The sequence below is a fragment of the Geotrypetes seraphini genome, chromosome 9 (assembly GCF_902459505.1).
Source record: "Geotrypetes seraphini chromosome 9, aGeoSer1.1, whole genome shotgun sequence".
NCBI classification, from domain to species: Eukaryota; Metazoa; Chordata; class Amphibia; order Gymnophiona; family Dermophiidae; genus Geotrypetes; species Geotrypetes seraphini.
In genome coordinates this window covers 22,620,800-22,642,927 of record NC_047092.1, presented here as the reverse complement: position 1 = coordinate 22,642,927, position 22,128 = coordinate 22,620,800, and the positions used below count along the sequence as shown (strand labels likewise).

Below are 22,128 nucleotides of genomic sequence, written 5' to 3'. Positions count from 1 at the left end.
TTAATAGGTTTTCTGCTGAAATTGTCTATGTCCAGATTGTTCTTGTTTCATAAATATGGTAAATAAATCTTAATAAATAAATAAAATATAAGACACCTGAAACTAATAACATTAGTTTTAAAAGTAAACCTGTTTAAGACAATGGTCACTGGTTTGCAGCACTCCAAATTATACTTCAGCCATGTCTAAGCCCATAGTCATGCAATGGCTGGGTGATGAAGGTATCAGGAAACTAGTCCCTCCTTTTGAGGCTCAGCACTTGCTTGTTTCAACTTACGAGTCAAGTTGTTTGAGCCTCTGTGATAATAATAATAATAATATTATTATTAATTGAAGAGTGGGACTTCTCTAAAATGAAACGTGAAAGTGATTAAAGACTTAAAAGACTCCATCACCAGCACAATCATAGTCAAATCCCCAAGGTTTTTAGGGAATCTGAAGCCAGGTTTAAGCTAAACTTTACTTGCAACGGCCAGGCAAGTTTGGAGCCTTTCCTTCTGGGCTCAAACTATTCATGGTAAGGAAGCCATATTCAGAGATGTCAAGACCTTCTCAAAACACTTCTAGAACTCCTTATGATTATTTGTGAGGGACATTTTCTAGAAATATTTTTAGCATCTCATGGAATTATTGGTTTGTTTCTTGCCCATGAGTCAACAAATAATAATAATAATAATTTTATTTTTGTATACCACAATACCACAAGCAGTTCAGAGCAGTTTACAAAGGAAGAGACTGTACACAGCCAGCGATGTCACAGAAAAAGACTTTCAAATTACATTAGCAAGCCAAGAGAAGTCAGGTATATCCGGAAGTATTTCAGAGATACAACAAGGCAGGAAAGGAGTCAGAGAAATTTATCAAAGAGATAGGTTTTAATTGATTTCCTGAAGGTTTGGTAGGAGGGTGAATTTGAGATGAGTGTGGTTAGACATTTATTCCATTTGCCTGCTTGGAACGACAGTGATCTATCAAGGAATCTCTTGTAGATACAGCCCTTCAAGGATGGGAAGGCAAATACCGTATTTTCGCGGATATAACGCGCGCGTTATACGTGATTTTACGTACCGCGCATACCCCTCGCGCGTTATATGCCTGAGCGCGGTATACAAAAGTTTTTAAACATAGTTCCCACCCCGCCCGACGCCCGATTCACCCCCCCAGCAGGACCGCTCGCACCCCCACCTCGAACGACCGCTCGCACGCGCTCCCACCCGCATCCACGATCGGAGCAAGAGGGAGCCCAAGCCCTCTTGCCCGGCCGACTCCCCGACGTCCGATACATCCCCCCCCCCGGCAGGACCACTCGCACCCTCACCCCGAAGGACCGCCGACTCCCCAACAATATCGGGCCAGGAGGGAGCCCAAACCCTCCTGGCCACGGCGACCCCCTAACCCCACCCCGCACTACATTACGGGCAGGAGGGATCCCAGGCCCTCCTGCCCTCGACGCAAACCCCCTCCCCCCAACGACCGCCCCCCCCCAAGAACCTCCGCCCGTCCCCCAGCCGACCCGCGACCCCCCTGGCCGACCCCCACGACACCCCCACCCGCCTTCCCCGTACTTTGTGTAGTTGGGCCAGAAGGGAGCCCAAACCCTCCTGGCCACGGAGACCCCCTAACCCCACCCCGCACTACATTACGGGCAGGAGGGATCCCAGGCCCTCCTGCCCTCGACGCAAACCCCCCTCCCTCCAACGACCGCCCCCCCCCCAAGAACCTCCGACCGACCCGCGACCCCCCTGGCCGACCCCCCCACCCCCCTTCCCCGTACCTTTGGAAGTTGGCCGGACAGACGGGAGCCAAACCCGCCTGTCCGGCAGGCAGCCAACGAAGGAATGAGGCCGGATTGGCCCATCCGTCCTAAAGCTCCGCCTACTGGTGGGGCCTAAGGCGCGTGGGCCAATCAGAATAGGCCCTGGAGCCTTAGGTCCCACCTGGGGGCGCGGCCTGAGGCACATGGGCCAAACCCGACCATGTGTCTCAGGCCGCGCCCCCAGGTGGGACCTAAGGCTCCAGGGCCTATTCTGATTGGCCCACGCGCCTTAGGCCCCACCAGTAGGCGGAGCTTTAGGACGGATGGGCCAATCCGGCCTCATTCCTTCGTTGGCTGCCTGCCGGACAGGCGGGTTTGGCTCCCGTCTGTCCGGCCAACTTCCAAAGGTACGGGGAAGGGGGGTGGGGGGGTCGGCCAGGGGGGTCGCGGGTCGGTCGGAGGTTCTTGGGGGGGGGCGGTCGTTGGAGGGAGGGGGGTTTGCGTCGAGGGCAGGAGGGCCTGGGATCCCTCCTGCCCGTAATGTAGTGCGGGGTGGGGTTAGGGGGTCGCCGTGGCCAGGAGGGTTTGGGCTCCCTTCTGGCCCAACTACACAAAGTACGGGGAAGGCGGGTGGGGGTGTCGTGGGGGTCGGCCAGGGGGGTCGCGGGTCGGCTGGGGGACGGGCGGAGGTTCTTGGGGGGGGGCGGTCGTTGGGGGGAGGGGGTTTGCGTCGAGGGCAGGAGGGCCTGGGATCCCTCCTGCCCGTAATGTAGTGCGGGGTGGGGTTAGGGGGTCGCCGTGGCCAGGAGGATTTGGGCTCCCTCCTGGCCCAATATTGTCGGGGAGTCGGCGGTCCTTCGGGATGGGGGTGCGAGTGGTCCTGCCGAGGGGGGAGAAGAATCGGACGTCGAGGGGGGGGCATCAGGCTTTCAGGATGGGGACAGGACTTCAAGGGGGGACAGGCAGATCTTCAAGGGGGACAGGCAGACCTTCAAGGGGGACAGGACTTCAAGGGGGGACAGGCAGACCTTCAAGGGGGGACAGGCAGACCTTCAAGGGGGGACAGGACTTCAAGGGGGACAGGCACGGAGAGGCGGGGCAGTGCACCGAAAGTCAGGGCGGGTGAACGGTGAGTCGGGGCAACCAGAGGAGAGTCGGGGCAGTGCACCGAAAGTCAGGGTGAGTCGGGGCAACCAGATGAGAGTCGGGGAGGGCGAAAGGAGAGTCGGGGTGGCCAGAGGAGAGTCGGGGAGAGCGAAAGGAGAGTCGGGGTGGCCAGAGGAGAGTCGGGCAGCATGCGCGTTATATGCCTGAGCGCGGTATAGAAAAGTTTTTGTACATATCATCGTGATTTCTGCGCGCTATACCCCTGTGCGCGTTTTACAATGGTGCGCGTTATATCCGCGAAAATACGGTAGATAGGCATTATGTGTGCAAGTGGTGCCTGGAAATTCAAAATGGTGCAACAGGTAGATTGGGGATGAACCTGTTATGGTTTTGAAGCAGAGGCAGGCAAACTTGAAGATGACCCTTGCCTCCATCGGCAGCCAGTGTAGTTTTCTGTAAAAGGGGTTTACATGATCTGACTTTTTGAGACTATAAATGAGATGGACAGTAGCATTCTGAATGACTCTCAGTCGTTTGATGGTTTTCTTAAAGGATCCTAAGTATATAATATTGCAGTAATCTAAGATGCTTAAGATTAGCGATTGAACCAGCAGTCGAAAAGAGAGGAAGTCAAAATAGTGTTTGATGGTACGAAGTTTCCAAAGGGTGCAAAAGCATTTTTTGACCTGAGCATTACTATAGTCTTCAAAAGTCAGGCATCAGTCCAGGATGACTCCAAGGATTTTGATAGTGGAATTAATTGGGTAATTTAACCCGTTTAATTTCAAAGAGGTATTCGTTAACTTGTAGTTAGGACTTGCCAAGAAAATTTTAGTTTTTTCTAGGTTCATTTTTAATTTGAATTGTGTAGTCCATTGTTCTACCTTAGTGAGAACAGTTGAGGTGAATTGTTCTGTCTCTTGTGTCAATGAGGTTATGGGAATGATAATTGTAATGTCATCTGCGTATATATACGATTTCAACTTTAAGACAGAAAGCATATGTCCCAATGATGCCATATAGATGTTAAATAGAGAAGGGGAGAGAGGGGAGCCCTGTGGAACTCTGCAGGGATTACACCAGGATAGGGAAAAGGTTCAATCACTGTGAACTTGGTAAGTGTGTTTTTCGGGTGTTTTTTTTGGAAATATATTTTATTAAATTTTCAATCAATAAGAACAGTAAAAACTGCAATAACACCAGATATAGACAATCACTAAACTGGACCATCCCTCCCACCCATCCCAATACAAAGTTAACAAATCCAATTGTCCAGAGTTCAAACAGGCATACAATCAAGGGTTCAACAAGTGACTACGAGCCTTCGTGGTCAATGTGAGCCAAAAAGGCTCCCAAATAACAGAAAACTTACAGTCTGGAGCAGTGTCCTGAGTGGCACCACAAAGGCGCTCCATAGATGCGTGTTGTAACATAAGAGTACGCCAATGAGTTAAAGTTGGTGGGTCCGATGTTATCCAACAATGTAAAATGGTTTTCTTCCCCAATAAGATTACTCTCTCCAAAAATCCCCGAAAACCCCTCGGAATCCTGCGCGGCAGAGACTTAAGTGTGGTTTTTTAAGAAGCCTGTAAACCAGTTTAGTACCTGTCCAGAAATGCCAATAGAATCAAGGCATCTAAGCAGAATGTCATGGTCAACAAGGTCAAAGGCACTGCTCAAGTCGAACTGAAGTACCAGTGCGCTTTTTCCCAGGGAAAACAAATGGAAGAGGTAATCAGCCAGCGAAGCTAAGACTGTTTCCGTACTGTAATTTGTGTGAAAACCAGACTGAGAGTCATGTAGGATGTTGAACTTCTCTAAATATTTCATGAGATCAATGTTAACTACACCTTCCATTAGTTTAAGGAAAAGTGGTATGTTGGCAATGGATCTGTAGTTGGCAGCCGAAGAGACTGGCTCCTTGGAGTTTTTAATAATAGGAGTCACAAGGATGTGGCCGAGTTCCACCGGAAGTAGCCAGTGGACAAACATAGAAAAACCCAGTTGAAAAGTTCAGCTTTGAATTAGAAGAGGGCTGATTTTATGATAGTCGATGGGCAGTTATCTAATAGGCAATTGGATTTTGCATATTTAGAGTAAAGCTTGAGAAATTGGTTCCAAACTGTATTTTTGAAATGATTCCAGATCCATCATATGTTGAACCTTCATTTTCTAAAGCAGATTGATTGATTGATAGGTCTGTGCTTGAAGCTGTAAGAGACAAATTCAAATTATGAATTTTTGTGGTGAAGTAGTCAGCTAGGTTTGCAGCAGAGGGTGGGAAATCTGTGTTAGAACGTTTATGTAGATCAATATCAAACAGAGAGTTGACTATTCTGAAAAGTTCTTTGCTATTCAGCGAAGGAGAATTAATTGTTTGGGAATAATGTTTACAATGCTTTTCTTTGATCATTCTTTTATACTCTTTAACTTTTAGTCGACAAATGAATCTGTCCTTATCTTTCCCTGATTTACACCATATGCTTTCCGATTTACGTACTTCTCATTTTAAAACTAATAGATCAGCATCATATCAGCTGTCTGATGAACGATGCCTTTTTTACATACTTTCAATGGTGCAATATCATTTAGAACCTGATCGCTGAAATGTTTCCATCCTAGGATGAAATTTGGATCTAAGTCAGAGTTGGATATTAAGCTATAGTGCTACTGGGCTCAACTGTCCTCTTGTCCAAATCGTTTTCTCTTTGAGATTAATCCTAGGTGTCCTTTTGAGTTGTTTTTTGATCCAGCATAATTCAAAATTACATAGAAGGTGGTCCAACCACGGGGTGTTAGCCCAGGTTTCACCTTTAAAACTTACACTGGGGGTGGTTGGAACATTGGAAAGAAATGAAATCAAATCTAAGGGGTGACCTTTCCTATGGGCTTTAGTTGGAGGTGGTTTGGAAAAGCCTAGTGATGTGAGTTAGGAAAGTAGATCTGCTATGTTGGAATTCTCTTCCTGCTCAAGGTGTAAATTAACATCATCAGCTAAAAGATTGTAGGCGCCGGCTACTGAGTTTGTAAGGAGGAATTCGTAGAGGTCTTCTTTTGCTAGGTTCCATTTGTTAGGGGGCATATAAAATATTGTAACGATCCGACTATCTTTACAGTCCTCTTTGGATATTTTGCAAGTGAGAATTTCCAGATCATTGGTTAGTTTAGAGTCTAGTACTTGAAACTCAAAATGATCTCGGAGAATTATTGCTAAACCACCTCCTCTTTTTGAATTTCTCGATAGAGGAATAATTTTTTTTTTTTTTTTGTTTGAAATAATTTTTATTGAACGGAAAAGCACTGAACAGCCAAAGAAAACAGTACAATACAGACATGGCAGGGAAATAGCGAAATAGCAGATCAGTCAGGGGAGCTCCCCCCCAAAGGAAGGAGAGACAAACCCCACGAGGCCCCTAAAAGAGCAAACCAAGAGTCAGCACAGTCTGCAGAAGAGGGAAACACAGAATGCAATCAAGCTGGGCAGTACAGTACAATTCAACATTTTGCAATAAACAAATGCAACAAAGAACAAAAAAGTGAAACCCCCAACATCCAGCCAACTCACCCACCACAGCATCCATACCCCATTCATACCGACCCACGCACAAACTCACCAGCAACCATCCAAGCCCCCCCCCCCAGTCCAGTGGAAGTAATTAGGGGCAAGGCACACACAGTCACAGAGAGCCAACCTCCAATATGGTAGCATCCCAAAGAGATCGATACAGGCGCCGAGACGCCGACATCGGTTCCGGGCAAGTGCGAAGCTCCCAGCGAGCCACTTCAAGCAAGGAGCGCTTCCATCCTATCACCTCAGGCGCACTGGCATCCATCCAAAGACGGAGCACACCGCGCTTGGCCACCAGCAGTGCAGTATACAAAAAGCGCCAATGTTCCAAACTCAGGCCCTGATCTAGCACCTCTCCCTCGCACCCCAGTAGAAGAAGTAAATAGGACCATTGAAAGGGCAGTTGCACAACCCGAGCCAAAAAATCCAACACCCCATTCCAGTAAGTCCCCAGCTGCGGGCATTCCAGTAGCATATGCACAGGGGTACCACGCATACGCTGACATTTAACACAGATATCGGATTCCCAGAGGCCCGCCCTCCTGCCCCGCACCCTGGTGAAATAAGTGCGGTGTAGTATTTTAAATTGTATTTCCTGTAGCGAGACATTCCGGGATCCTCTGGGGATGCTAGAAAAGCAGGCCACCAACAGCTCAACCCCGACCGGCTCCCCCAACTCTTCAGTCCATTGTGAAGCTAAGCCAAGGAGTCGAGGGTCCGGTCGTTCCGCCCGGGCCATCCTATACCAAGTAGAGAGAGAATTCGAAGAGGCAGGGAGAGAAAGAAAGATGTGGTCAACCTTCAGGAAACGATATCCAGCTGGGGCACTCCTCCGAGATGCCTCATAAAAGTGACACAGCTGCAAATAAGCAAAGAAAGGCATATCAGGGAGAGACCAGTGACGGCGGAGGTCAGGAAGGGGGGGGGGAAAGTCCCATCCGCAGATGCCGGTAAGCTAACGTGCCCCAAACAGAAACAAGTGCCAAAGCTGGCCTCCAAGCCACGCGCTCCACCAACACCCGGCGGGAACGCGGGGTTACCCCGAACAAATTGAAAGGCCCAGTGGTCTTGCGTTCCCCCTCCTATCCGATGTCGCCACCAGAGCAGCGCGCGCCGCAGCGGATCCAACCAAATAGAATTACAGCCCACCCGGGGGCGCCGCCACCCAGGTACATCAAGACAGGCCAGCGCACTGTGCGGGGCCACCCAAGAATCAAACATGCCTGGGGGAGCAAATCGATAACCGAGCGTGTAAAGTTCGTGCACCCAGCGCATCAGAGCCGCCACATTATATAACCGGAGATCCGGAAGCGCTAAGCCGCCCCGCTCTCTACTCTGCGTGAGTCTCCAGAACCCTATGCGGGCCCTCCGGTTCCGCCAGATAAAAGAACCAATAAAGGACCTATAGGCCCTCTCCTCAGCCTCCCTCATCCATAAAGGTATCATCTGTAAAGGATAAAGAATCTTGGGCAATAGAACCATTTTAACGAGGGCGATGCGACCGAAGAGCGACAGAGGGAGGTCCCCCCATCGATGACAAGTATCCCGAAGCCGAGCAAGGCGATTCACAATGTTGCTCCGATAAATCGCGGCCCAGTCAGCGCTGAGGAAAATCCCAAGGTATTTAAGCTCCCCCACAGCCCATCGAAAAGGGAAATTGGGCAAGGCACGGGATGCACAAGGCGAAGTGACAGGGAGCGCCTCAGACTTACTGAAATTAATACACAGTCCTGAGAAGGACCCAAAGGAGTCGATAAAGGAAGTTATACAAGGAATGGAAACCCGGGCATTGCCTATGAAAAGCAGCATATCATCCGCAAACATGGTGATCTTACAGAGCTCTGCACCCACCCGGATACCCTCCACTCCCGGGGCGTCTTGGATCTTAGCCGCCAGCGGTTCAAGCGAAAGTATGAATAACAGCGGCGACAAGGGACATCCCTGCCGGGTCCCTCTCCGCAAAGGAAAGGAAGTCGTGCGCTGATGATTAATAAGCAGCTGAGCGGTAGGAGCCATATATAAACGGACCACCCAATCATGAAACGGGCCGGTGATACCAAAGCGCCGCAAGACCCAGAAAAGGTAAGGCCAGACAACCTTATCAAAGGCCTTTTCGGCGTCCAAACTAGCCAGCAAATCGTCCCCAGGGCGTCCCCTGCCCTCCCTCAGAGCCACCAGTGCCTTGAGAATGTTGGCCGAAGAAAAACGTCCAGGCACAAAGCCCACCTGGTTAAGATGTACCAGCAAAGGGACAACCTGAGCCAGTCGCTCAAGGATATGGGTCTATAAGAGCCTACCAGGGTGGGATCCTTGCCCGGTTTAGGAAGCACACGACGTGAGCATGGTTCTGCTCCGGGAGAATTCTATCAGAAGTCTGCATATCACCAAACATAGCGCATAAGGCAGGGCCCACATGATGTTGTAAGATCTTATAAAACTCGGGTCCCATGCCATCCGGTCCCGCAGCCTTAGCGAGTTTCAAACGGCCTATCGCCGTAGAAATCTCCCGACAAGTGATAGGGGCGTTGAGTAATTCGCTGTGCGCCTCAGAAACGTACGGAAGAGTCAAGTCCCGAAAGAAAAGATCACGAGCCTCAGTATCGTACGCACCCGCGCTGTACAGGTCGCTATAAAAACGCACACATTGGGACTGGATAGCCGCCTCTGTCTGGTGCGACACATTAGAGGAGTCCCGAATATGAGAGACGTGCGCCGCACGGCGAAATGGCCGAACCAGGTTGGCCAAAAGCTTCCCCGCGCGATTACCCCAACTGTAAAGTTGAAACTTGTAAACATCAATATGGGTTAATGCCCGCGCAGAGAGAATGGCATCAATCTGTTTACGCAAACGAAGGTACGACTGTCGAGCTTCCTCTGAGCTATGCCGCAGATGATAAAGCCGGCATTCCCTCATTTGTTTTGCCAACGAGGTTAGTTCAGCATCCCGCAACTTTCGCTTGCGAATAGAGTAGGCTATAATGCAACCACGCAGATAGGCCTTCGCCGCTTCCCAAAACACGGTATCCGAGACATCAGTCCCCTCATTCGTCTGCTTATACTTAGACCATTCCTCTATAACGTAGGTGTGAAATTCCGCGTCTAAATACAGGGAGGGATTGAAACGCCAAATGCGATCTCCAGTGGATCCGCTCCCCCACTTGAGAGACAATGATACAGCAGCATGATCACTGAAAGGAACATCCAATATGTGGGTACGCACCGTCCGGCCAATTGAACGAGAGAGGAGTAAAAAATAGCCCAGACGGGAGTGACAGTGATGAACCCCCGAAAAAAAAGTAAAATCCACCTCCCCAGGATGGTGAACCCTCCACACATCCTGGAGGTCCAATTCCCTCATCAGGAAATTCACCCTCCTACTCTCATTATCCGCCGCCACTGGTCTCGGGGGTTTACAATCAATAGAAGGATTACTAGTGATGTTGAAATCCCCACCCACCAAGAGCTCATAATTTGGTAACGCTATCAAGTGGGCCAAGAGAGTAGAGAAGAAAGAGGGAGTGTAAACATTTGGAGCATATACATTGCAAAGCACCACAGGTCTGTCCGACAAAGTCCCCGCCCAGATAACAAAACGGCCCTGAGGATCCCGGATAACCCTGTGGGTGACTGCTATAACCGCCTTGTGGATGAGAATAGCCACCCCCCTCTGCCTAGAAGAAAAAGAGGACGCAACCACTTCCCCCACCCAGTCACGCTGCAGCTTTTGGTGTTCACAGGCCGTGAGGTGAGTCTCCTGTAGAAAAGCCACCGAGACTTTTTCCTTCTTCAAGAACGACAGGACCTTGGTGCGCTTCACAGGAGAGTTGATGCCTGCAGGTTCAACGTAAGACACACTAAGTCAGCCATAGCCATGGGAAGCACCCAGCACCAATGTCCAATCCCAATGAAGTAGTGTGCAGTCCCTGAGAGTCTCCCAGCCGGACCCCCAAGAACAAGCAGTATAGCTCCCAACCCTCCACTGAACCAGAGAACCTCCGCCCCGCAGCCAAGCCCCCCCTCCCCATCCCAGATCACACCCAAACACACCCCACACAAACAATCCACAGCCCAACAGACATACAATACCCCACTCATACGTCCCCCCACTCCTCCCTCCCAGCCCCAACCAACAACCCCTCCATCCCCTCCCACAGTAAAAACTTAGTACTGAAAGCCCCCCCAACCCTCTCATGCAAAGACCCAGAAAACCTCAAAAAGAAGGCCACCCCACCCCCAACATCTGACCCCCCCAAGACAAACATGCCCAAGGGCCGTAGGAACAACAATTGTCCAAAGAGAAAAGAAAAACAAACAAGGGGCATAGGCCGAAATACCAGACCCCCATATTCAGGATCCCTGTAGTCAAAAAGGAAACAACATCGTGGTCCAGGGACCCGGGTGGAGAGGTCCTGGGCAGGGGTCAAAACGAAAAGGGCATCAGGCATAACAGTGTAGGTCACCCTTAAACTCCCCCCAAGGAGGACCAGGAACACCAACCCGGAGGACAGAGAGGCAGTCCAGACCCCAGATGGAAGCACAGGCGACCCCAGCACCAGCAAACAGGGTAGCCAGCAAAATGGCAAAAAGTCAAGGCTGGCCCTAGAGCCCTAAAGCCCCCACCACACCGATTCAGAGGGCAAAAGCTCAAGACAGTCCAACCCCCGGTCCAGGTGTAAAGTCTCCAGGGAGGTCAAAATCTGAAGAGAGTCGCAGTGAGATCGAAGCAGATCTTCTTAGGGCACCGGAGGCACAGGCGCCAGAGATCTTATATAGGCCTGCAACGCCTCAATGTCCTTGCAGGTCTTCGGTCCCCCGGCCTCAAAGACCCGGACCCGGGCAGGATATTGCACCACGAAACGGATGCCTCTGTTTCGGAGCTCGGTGCAGTAAGGTGCCAGGGCGCGCCGGCGAGCAGCCACTTCGACGGAGTAATCATTGAAGAGCAGGATCTTTGTGCCCGCATGCTCCAGCGTGCCCTTTTTTCTATACAGGGCCATGACCTGGGCCTTATCAGCAAAGTTAAGGTACCTGGCAATAACAGGTCGGGGCCGGCCCGCGCCCTCCCGACGCGGACCCAGGCGATGCACCCTCTCCACCATGGTGCGCGACCCTTCCGGGGTAAAGCCCACCGCTCCAGGAAGCCACATCTCCACCAGCTCTCGCAGCTCAGCGTCACGAATAGACTCCGCCATACCCACCAGTCGGATGTTATTTCGGTGTCCGCGGTTCTCCTGGTCTTCAAGCCGCTCGTGGAGGGTCGCGCACTGAGCCTGCAGGGCCTGGATCTGCGTCTCCAGCACTCCAGCACGATCCTCCTGGGCAGTTATGCGGGACTCCGCAGTCTGGAGACGCTGACCATGTCACTCCAGGCAATCCCTTACATCCTCAACTGTTGCCTGGAGCTTAGTGAGCCATTCGTCGATCGCTGCTGAAATTGTCCGGGTCAGTTCTTTAACTGCATCGTCTTGCAGCAGTACCCTCGGCGGGGTGACAGAGCCGGACGCCATTTTGAGTGCCCCGTGCACACGCTGAGCCCGAGTTGGCCGCAGGGTCTTAATGGGCATACCGTGCATAGGATCCGCTGCAGAGAACCGCCGAAGCGGTCACTAGCACCACGAAGCGCTCCGCTCCACTAGCCAACAAAGAAAAAGTGAGGGCAAAGCAGGATGGCTAAAGAAAGCGAAAATTAAAGCGTGAGAGGGTCGGAGCACGAGCAGGGAGCCGCCGCTCAGCTCAACGTCATCACGTGACCCCCCGATAGAGGAATAATTTTGTAATCTAAAGGTAGTATATCACCTATGATAGCATCCTGATCGGAAATTAGCCATGTTTCGGTTAAAAGTAAAATGTCTAGGTGGGTTTCATCCAGCCTGTCTTTGACTAATTGGGCTTTGTTCCTAACCAAATGAATGTTCAGATATGCTCCAGAAATAATGTGCTGTTCTGAAGGAGTTGAGGGCTCAGCACATTGTAAGTTTTTAGGAATCGTTTTCTTTTGTGCGATGGTCTAGAGGAATGGTAGATGGCATTGACCATAGAGATTGGGAAAGGACCTGTTTCCATGCAGTCATGAAGGACACGAGGGGGGGGCGAAGTGATTTTTCAGGCCCAGTGATTCTATCCCATGTAAAGTAGGTTGGGATTGGTTCGAATGCTAAGGCTCTTGAAACCCAACTTCTCGTACCTAGCAAGTAGAGAAGGAGAAAGGCTCGTATGAAGAGAAGATTCAGCTGCAGGGAAGCTGGGAGTAGTTTTTAAATGCTCCCAGCTGTTCTGGGGGGCGGAGCACGCTTACACACCTGGCAGGAACAAGGCTGTGAGCAGGAGAGTGCGGTCGCCAGTCTCGGTGAGGGTCGCTGATATCGGGGCTCGCACGAAGAGAAGATTCAATACAAAGATGAACAAGATTCCGTACGAATCCGTACAGAATCCGTAGATTCCATACGAACATAAGGAAGTAATAGAAAACTGGAACGCTCTTCCGGAATCTGTCATAGGGGAAAACATCCTCCAGGGATTCAAGACAAAGTTAGACAAGTTCCTGCTGAACCAGAATGTACGCAGGTAGGGCTAGTCTCAGGGTGCTGGTCTTTGACCAGAGGGCTGCCGCGGGAGCGGACTGCTAGGCACGATGGACCACTTGGTCTGACCTAGCAGTGGCCATTCTTATGTTCTTAAGAATATTTCTGAGTCAAGAAATATACAAACAGAGAGAAAAACTACAACTGAGCTGCAGAGCAACTAAAGCACGATCATGCCCTGTGCTGAGCTAAGCTGGTGATGACAAAAATGAGATAAAACCAAAAATGGCACGGAACCTAAAAAGGTGAAATTTAGAAGATGAAAAACAAGACAACCGACTGAAAAGTATTTCTTTGTGGTGCTGGGATGCAGAAATGTAAAAAGAAATTTAGTTGAATGATGATAACAGAAGTAAAGTGGGACATTATTCAAAAACAGATAAAAGAAAAATTGAGGAGTGGGAAATCTCCACTCATAGCCAAAGATTTTTTTAGGAAAGCTCTAGAAGAATCCTCTGGGCAGACACTTGATTAAGTCACATGACATATCAGTGTTCTGTTGATAGTATTTGTCATTAGAGAAGGATAATGGAGTGCTTAGCTACAAGGCACATTTTTTTTGCTTGAACTATATAGCTTGACAGTGATTGTCTGAGGTAAGTCATCTCTGTTTGAATAGATATCATGTGCGCCCTAGCCCAGCAAGGAAACACATGATATCCACTGTTGTGGTACTTTATTGTTTGTTCTTCAGTCACAAAACTGCAATGTCATTTCTATGAGGCAGGACCCTTACCTGGAAAGCAGTCTGGCTGTTATAATTACGAATTTCTTTGCTTGCACCACGAAACAGAAGGACTCGAGCACAGCTTTCCTAGGAGAAGAGATAATAAATGAAATAACTAAGTAACTTTATTTATTTAAATATATGAACAAATAAATGAATCTCCTATGGCTTATATGCTTCAGGTAAGATGCAACAATATAATTACTTATATACAGAAGTAGATAAATGACATAAATATACATTTTGATAAATATTTACATTGTCAATACAAAAAACTGCACAATCAAGACATCCTGGTGTCCCATTTTTGTATATATAATTAAAGATCATCATCAATAAAATTTGCACTTTTCAATTTTACAGTCTGGTCACTAAAAAGTCACAAAGGTCTAACAATCTGGTCACTAAGAAAGTCCTAAAAGACCAATGGATTGGACAAAAATATAGGCCTTAATATTCTGCCTAAAAAATAATCATCTAAAAGCCACAACTACTGAACTAACCAGTTCCACAGTTGAAAGCCAGTGCAAATTTCACCTCCTTAATTCGAGGTCTCAAACGCGCGGCCCAGGGGCCACATGTGGCCCACTAGGTACTATTTTGAGGCCCTCGGTATGCTTATCATAATCACAAAAGTAAAATAAAACAGTTTCTTGGTCATATGTCTCTTTAGCTATAAATGACAATATTATTATTAAGACTTAGCCAAAAGGAATGATTTGTAAACTATAGAGAGTTTTTTTCCCTCACGCAAAATTGTCATTTCTTTAATAAAACATTAACTGTTTTTTCTGTGGCCCTCCGAGTACCTACAAATCCAAAATGTGGCCCTGCAAAGGGTTTGAGTTGGAGACCACTGGTTTAAGTGTACTGTATATAGCCCCTTGTCCCTGCAGGGATCTCATACGAACATAAGAGATGCCACACTGGGACAGACCATAGGTCCACCAAGCCCAGTATCTTATTTTCAACAGTGGCCAACCCAGGTCACATGTACCTGGCAAGATCCCAACAAGTAAAACACATTTAATGTTGCTTATCCTATGAATAAGCAGTGGAAATCATCCAAACCTTTTTTAAACCCTTCTAAGCTAACTGGTTTTTCACCACATTCTCTGGCAATGAATTCCAGAGTTTAATTACATGTTGAAGAAAGAAATATTTTCTTCTGTTTGTGTTAGACCTACTACTTAACAGCTTCATTACATGCCCCCTGGTCCTAGTATTTTTGGTAAGAGTTAAATAAGCGATTCACATCTCCCCATTCCACTCCACGTAGTATTTTACAGACCTCTATCGCCCCTGAGCTGTCTCTTCTCCAGGCCGAAGAGCCCTAGCCATTTTAGCTTTTCCTCAAAGGGAAGTTGTCCCATCCTTTTGATCATTTTCGTTGTTCTTCTTTGTACTTTTTCTAATTCTGCTATGGCTTTTTTGAGATGCGGTGACCAGAATTGCACACAGTATTCAAGATGCAGCCATACTATAGAGCAGGGGTGTCAAAGTCCCTCCTCGAGGGCCGGAATCCAGTCGGGTTTTCAGGATTTCCCCAATGAATATGCATTGAAAGCAGTGCATGCAAATAGATCTCATGCAGATTCATTGGGGAAATCCTGAAAACCCGACTGGATTCTGGCCCTCGAGGACCGACTTTGACATCTGTGCTATAGAGCGATATAAAGTCATTATAACATTTTTATCTTTGTTTTCCATTCCTTTCCTAATAATTCCTAACATTCTATTTGTTTTGTTAGCTGCTGCCATATACCATCGTATCCTCAACAATTTCACCTAGATCCTTTTCCTGGGCAGTGACTCCTAATGTAGAACCATGCATCCCGTACCTATGGTATAGATTTCTAAACTAAACTAAACTAAACCATTAGGTTTGTATACCGCACCATCTCCGCATGCGCAGAGCTCGGTACGGTTTACAGAGGTTAAGAGGAAAGGAATTACAAAGAAGGGATATAGGAGAGGGACTGAGAGGATAGAGAGGGGCAGGGTACTAGAGAACGGGAGGAGAATTAGATTTTTGAGAAGAGCCAAGTTTTCAAGCGTTTACGGAAGGATTGGAAGGAGCTAGAATTTCTGAGCGGGGATGAGAGGTTGTTCCAGAGTTCAGTGGTTCTAAAGGGGAGGGATGTTCCAAGTTTTCCTGCGCGGGATATACCTTTTATAGATGGGAAAGATAGTTTCAGTTTTTGGGAGGGTCTAGAAGAGAGCGGGTTTGATGAATTCCAGAAGAGTGGGATAACGGGAGGAAGGACGCCATGTAGAATCTTGAAGGCTAAGCAGGCACATTTATAGAGGACTCTGGAGTATACTGGGAGCCAGTGAAGCTTGGAGATCGCATTGCTTGGAGATCGCATTTCTCTTTCCCACATGCATCACTTTGTACTTGCTCACGTTAACATAAGAACATAAAAATAGCCTTACTGGATCAGACCAACGGTCCATCAAGTCCAGTAGCCCATTCTCACGGTGGCCCATCCAGGTGACTAGTACTTGGCCAAAACCCGAGGAATAGCAATATTCTATGCTACCAATCCAGGATAAGCAGTGGCTTCCCCCATACGCTATCCGCTCTTATCACAGCCTCTAGCAATGCGTTCCAGAGCTTAACTATTCTCTGAATGAAAAAATATTTCCTCCTATTGGTTTTAAAAATATTTCCCTGTAACTTCATTGAGTGTCTCCTAGTCTTTGTAATTTTTGACGGAGTGAAAAATCGATCCACTTGTACCCGTTCTACTCCACTCAGGATTTTGTAGATTTTAATCATATCTCCCCTCAGCCGTCTCTTTAAGAAGCTGAAGAGCCCTAACCTTTTTTTATTATTAATTCTATATGATAATTATTAAAGTATACAAGAAACACAGATATTATCTAAGATAAAGCAACAACAAAACAGTCCTACAGTACAAATCATGGGTGGTATATACAAAGCAATGCAAAACAAAACCAAGCTAAACAATAAGCAAAAATAAACAATAATAAAAAGAAAGAAAAGAGAGAAAAATAATTAAATAATTAAATAAAGAAATAAATAAATATACATGTATATATATATATATATACACACACACACACATACATGTATATATAGTAGGGTCAGTACATAGATTATCATTGAAGGGTATATATGTGAGCCCTAACCGTTTTAATCTTTCCTCATACGAAATGAGTTCCATCCCGTTTACTATTTTGGTCGCTCTTCTTTGAACCTTTTCTAGCGCCACTATATCTTTCTTGAGATAAGGAAACCGGAATTGAATGCAATACACCAGATGAGGTCGCACCATGGAGCAATACAGGGGCATTATAACATTCTTAGTCTTGTTAACCATCTCTTTTAAAATAATTCCGCTGCACATTGGGCAGAAGGTTTAATCGTATTGCCTACGATGACACCCAGATCCTTTTCTTGGGCGTTAACCAATCCAGGTCCCTAGCACCTGGCCAAAACCCAAGGAGTAGCAACATTCCATGCTACCGATCCAAGGCAAGCAGTAGCGTTCCCCAATATAAACCGGCTCACCTTTATCTACATGTTTATTCACCCCTTCAAAGAAATGTAGTAGAATGGTTTGGCAAGATTTTCCTTTACTAAATCCATGCTGGCTTTGTTTCATGAATCTATTCTTATATATATCCTCTACAATTATGTTCTTTATAATAGTCTCTACTATTATTCCGGTACCAACGTCAGACTCATTGGTCTGTAATTTATAGGATCACCTTTGGAGCCCTTTTTAAAAATTGGCATTACATTAGCTACCCTCCAGTCTTCGGGTACTATGTTGGATTATAAAGATAAATTGCAAATTACTAACAATAGCTCTGCAAGTTATTTTTTTTTTTTCAGTTTAATCAGTACTCTGGGATGTATACCATCTGGTTCAGGTGATTTGCTACTCATCAGTTTGTCAAATTGCCCCAGTACATCTTCCAGGGTCCTAAAGTGAACACATGTCCTCTATACTCAGTCTTGGAGTGAATTATTTGAAAAGGGAGAAGAGAGTTCCTTTCTATACTGAACAAAACTTTTCCAGTTCCAAATTATAGACAAAACAAGATTTGTCTGATCTCTTTGCTACAGTTGATCCTCAGGGTCTCCCTTGGTCCCTCATGGTTCCTGGGCACCCTTGTCTCCTGATATTTGATCCCTCTGTGCAAATCTCTCCTTGTGCTCCCCTCAGTAATTCCTGAGTCCAGGGCAAATTGGGGCTTTTATGGGAGTGGAAATATCCTACTTTTGGGATCCAATTCTTCCTTCTCAGAATATTCCTCACTTTTTTTCAGCATAGTCTGAAGACTCTCTCCTCCAATCTTCAGGCCTTCTTGGTGGACTCCTATGGATAGGCAGAAACAAACCTCCTTCTAACTCAAACACCCTTAAGCAAAAATAAATAAATAAATTACAGGGCAAACAGTTATGAGCTACTGCTAAGTACAGTTCATCTTAAAGCTATAATACACCCCAAACCCCCATACAACCTAACATTAGGGACCACCGACTTATGTATCAAAACTACTGCAACAAGCCCAGCAGGAAATGTTGTAGTAACATAGAATGCATCTGCTTGTTATGCTAGTAAAGACCATAAGAATAGCCATACAGGATCAGACCAATGGGCCATCTAGCCAATCCAGGTCACAAGTACCTAGCAGAAACTCAAATAGTAACAACATTACATGCTACCAATCCCAGGGCAAGCAGTAACTTCCCCCATGTCAGTCTCATTAGCAGACTATCGATATTTTGCTCCAGGAACTTGTCCAACTATTTTTTTTAAATCCAGCTACACTAAAGCAATATTACATAACTGTAGCAGGTGTTCTCCGAAGACAGCAGGTATATATTATCACTTATGGGTGATGTCATCCATAGAACCCGGTATGGACAGATACCCTCTGTTTTTTAATCTCTTTTGTAATCCGCCTTGAACCGCAAGGCAATGGCGGAATAGAAATCTCTAATGTAATGTAATGTAATACTAGGGGTTCATAATCAAAACTTAAACACGTCTAAAAACACGCTCAAGTCAGCACTTGGATGACCTACAAGACATATCGTCCAAGTGCCTATAATCAAACTGAATTTCTGGATGTATTCAGGGACTTTTTAGGCCTCTGAATGCCGATGTGCTCCCAGAGCTAAAATGGGCATATCTGGAGGAGTGGTTAGGGCAGAATAGGGGCGGGATCTGGGCCGACTTAGAATTAGTCATCCTGTAGGAATAATCAAATGTTTCACGAGACTTCCTGGACAAAACTTATATGTTGTGATTTAGATGATGTAAAAGCAGGTATAAGTGCCAAAAAGTTAGTCAAAATGACCAGATAACCACTGCAGAGATAAAGTAAAGACCCACACACACTCCCCTAGTGTTTACTGACACCCTCAGAACCCCACATAGATCAGAATAAAAACATATATACCTTTCTCCGGAACATCGGCAACTGCTATAAGAAAGCCTAGTAGAGCTGTATACAGGTGTCTTAAGTAGCCTGAGAGGTGGGATAGTGCACTATAAAAGAGTAGGTACCAGGCCCATAAGCCACTCTAACCACTACATTCATGATGAAAAATGTGAGCCCACACCTGCAGCCATAAGGGCTAATGGGGTTGTAGACAGGTGGGTATAGTCGGTTTTGGGGAGCTCACCATAACCTATAAGGGAGTTCTAGTCAGATGTTTATGTGGCACCCTTTTTGTGAAGTTCACAGCAGTGCCCTGTAAAATGCCCCACTGCTCTGTTGTCATGTCTGGGTAGCAAGTAAATCACAATGCTGACCCCTCCCACGTCCAAATGGTCCTGTTCTGGGCATTTGAGACTTACATTTTTTGGTTGAAAATGTGGTATAAAGATAGACGTACTGGCAGTCTGGACAACCAATGGCGTGGATGCCCAGAGAGATGATTTTTGCAAAAAAATTATTTTGGATTTATTTTTCAAAAATTGACATTTTTCTATTGCCGACTTTGGGCAGATAGTGCCATATGTCCAAATCGGACTTAGGGATTTCTTTTAATTATGCCCCTCTACGTGTACTGTCACTTTAAATTTTAAGCATCATGATATCATGCACATGCTGGTGCCTTCCCGTTCAATGTTGGTTTGTGGGACCTGTATTTCAGTAACAAAGCTAGGAAGTCAACTAGGGGAGGTAGGCAGGTTCTGAGATTATATATTTGCTGTCTTCTGAAATCACCTGCTACAGGTAAATAACTTTGCTTTCTCTGGGAACAAGCAGGTATAATATTCTCACATGTGGAACTCTCAAGCTGCCACGATCATGCCTCTAGGAAGAGGGTTACAGTGAACAAACATGAGCCTTGCAAAACCCAAAAGGGTTGGAGGAAAAGCTGGTATTTAGGAAGAGAATAAATTTTGCAAAATTACTTGCCCAAACTGACTGTCCCATCTGGAATGGTTCTCAAAACAGTAGTGGGAAGTGAAGGTATGGACTGAGGACCAAGTGGCTGCTTTACAAATGCCCTCAATAGAAGTAGAGTGAAAATGGGCTACTGAAGTTGCCATAGCTTGAACTTTATGAGAAGAGAACATGACCTTCAAGTGTCAGTCCAGCCCGAGTATATGCAAAGAAAATACAGTCCGCTAGCCAAGTGTAGTCCTCTTGGTGATAGAAACTCTGAGTTTGTTAGGGTTGAACGACATAAATAGTTAAGTGGTAGTTCTATGAGGCTTGGTATGATTCAAATAATAAGAGAACGTTTACAGTCCAATGTGTGGAGTGCCGCTTCATCAGGGTGAGAATGCAGCCTTGGAAAGAAGACTGGTAGAACTATAGACTGGTTGAAGTGAAACTTGGAGACGACTTTCAGAAGGAACTTCAGATGTGTTTGGAGAAAGCAAAGTTGCTTACCTGTAATATGTATTCTCCATAGACAGCAGGGGAATACAGCACACATGTTGATGAAGTCCTCTGACTGAGTCTATGGGCTCCTTTTACAAAGGTGCGCTAGCGTTTTTAGTGTACGCACTGGATTAGTGCACCCTATAGCGTGCGCTAGCTGAAAAACTACCGCCTGCTCAAGAGGAGGCGTGGCATTTTAGCGCACGCTATTCCGCGCCTTCATAAAAGGAGCCCTATGTGTTGGTGCTCTCCCCTAGGTATAGTAAGCTTGAGCATGTGCAGGATGCCCTACTCATGGAGCCCCTCCCCTTGTACTGTCAGTTTTGTTTCTAGCAATATAACAAGTCAAGATGAGGGGATTTTGGGTGGGCAACTGTGGCTGCATTCCCTTGCTGTCTAGGGAGAACATCCGTTATAGGTAAGCAACTTTGTTTTCTCCAGAGACAAGCAGAGGATATGCAAGCACATTTATTGGTGAGTCCCAAGCTGAAAAAAGCATACGGGAGGTGGATTTGGTCTATAATGCAAATAAGTTACGCAAGATTGATTGACCAAATCAAACATCCTGTGCTAAACTTTGGTCTAAACATTAGTGGAAGCTGGATCGGACATCCTTTTTGCAGGAAGGTGGAATGAATTCACCACAGGAGAGAATCTTTGATCTTTGAAGACAAAGGAATCAGCTTTGAAAGTGCATGGAGTCATTGATTCCAGTGTAACTTCAGGTGCCACTCTAGTGGATGCATGTGGAGTCTGGCATGCAAAAGCGATGCTGCCATGTGGTCTAACAGGCATAATAAAGTTCGAGTTGGTAGGGAAGATGATTGTCTTACTTGGTCTGCTAGCTTGATGTCTTTCCTGAGGAAGATAGGCTTTTGCAGAGATTATGTCTAAGAGTGCTCCAATGAACATGAGGGAACAAACTGGAGTTAGCTTGGACTTTTCAAAGCTGATAATGAAACCCAGGGTTTGCAAGGTGTGCACTGTGGTTTGGATGGTGAGTAGCAGATGGTCCTTGGAATGGGCCATCAGTAGCCAATCGTCTAGGTAAGGAAACACTATATGGTGCTGTTTGTGCAAATGTACTACAACCACCACTAGGCACTTTTTGAATACCTGTGTTGATGACGATAGGCCAAAAGGCAGGACCTTGAACTGGAAATGTATGTTGAGGAACTTGAAGTATAGGAAGTGCCAGTGGGAAGGATGAATGAGAATATGAGTGTATGTATCCTTGAGGTCTAGGGTGGCTAACCAATCGTGTTGTTTGAGCAAGGGAAGAATCGCTGGAAGGGAAATCATTCTGAACTTTTCCCTCTTGAGGCAAGCATTGAGAGGTCTGAGATGGAAGATCCGTTGGAGTCCTTGCATGAGGGAGTTGAAGAAGGTCATGACCAGGCACTTTTTGTACTTTATATTTTAGCTCAAGTTGTTTAGAAGCCATGGAGACTGATAGGAGCTTCTGCCAATTATCCAGTTGTAGATCTTGCAGGACCTGATGCACTGG

General features: G+C 46.6%; 1 protein-coding gene across 4 annotated transcripts in view; it reads right to left on the bottom strand.

Annotated features, from left to right (window-relative positions):
* The window catches only part of SHANK3 (SH3 and multiple ankyrin repeat domains 3), a 924,054-nt gene that overhangs the window by 503,475 nt on the left and 398,451 nt on the right, over positions 1-22,128 (bottom strand). For all 4 annotated transcript variants that reach the window (XM_033958997.1, XM_033958999.1, XM_033958998.1 and 1 more), the window contains one exon: positions 13,749-13,826. In XM_033958997.1, the coding sequence (XP_033814888.1) occupies positions 13,749-13,826 (78 nt within the window). The remainder of the gene's footprint in view (positions 1-13,748; positions 13,827-22,128) is intronic.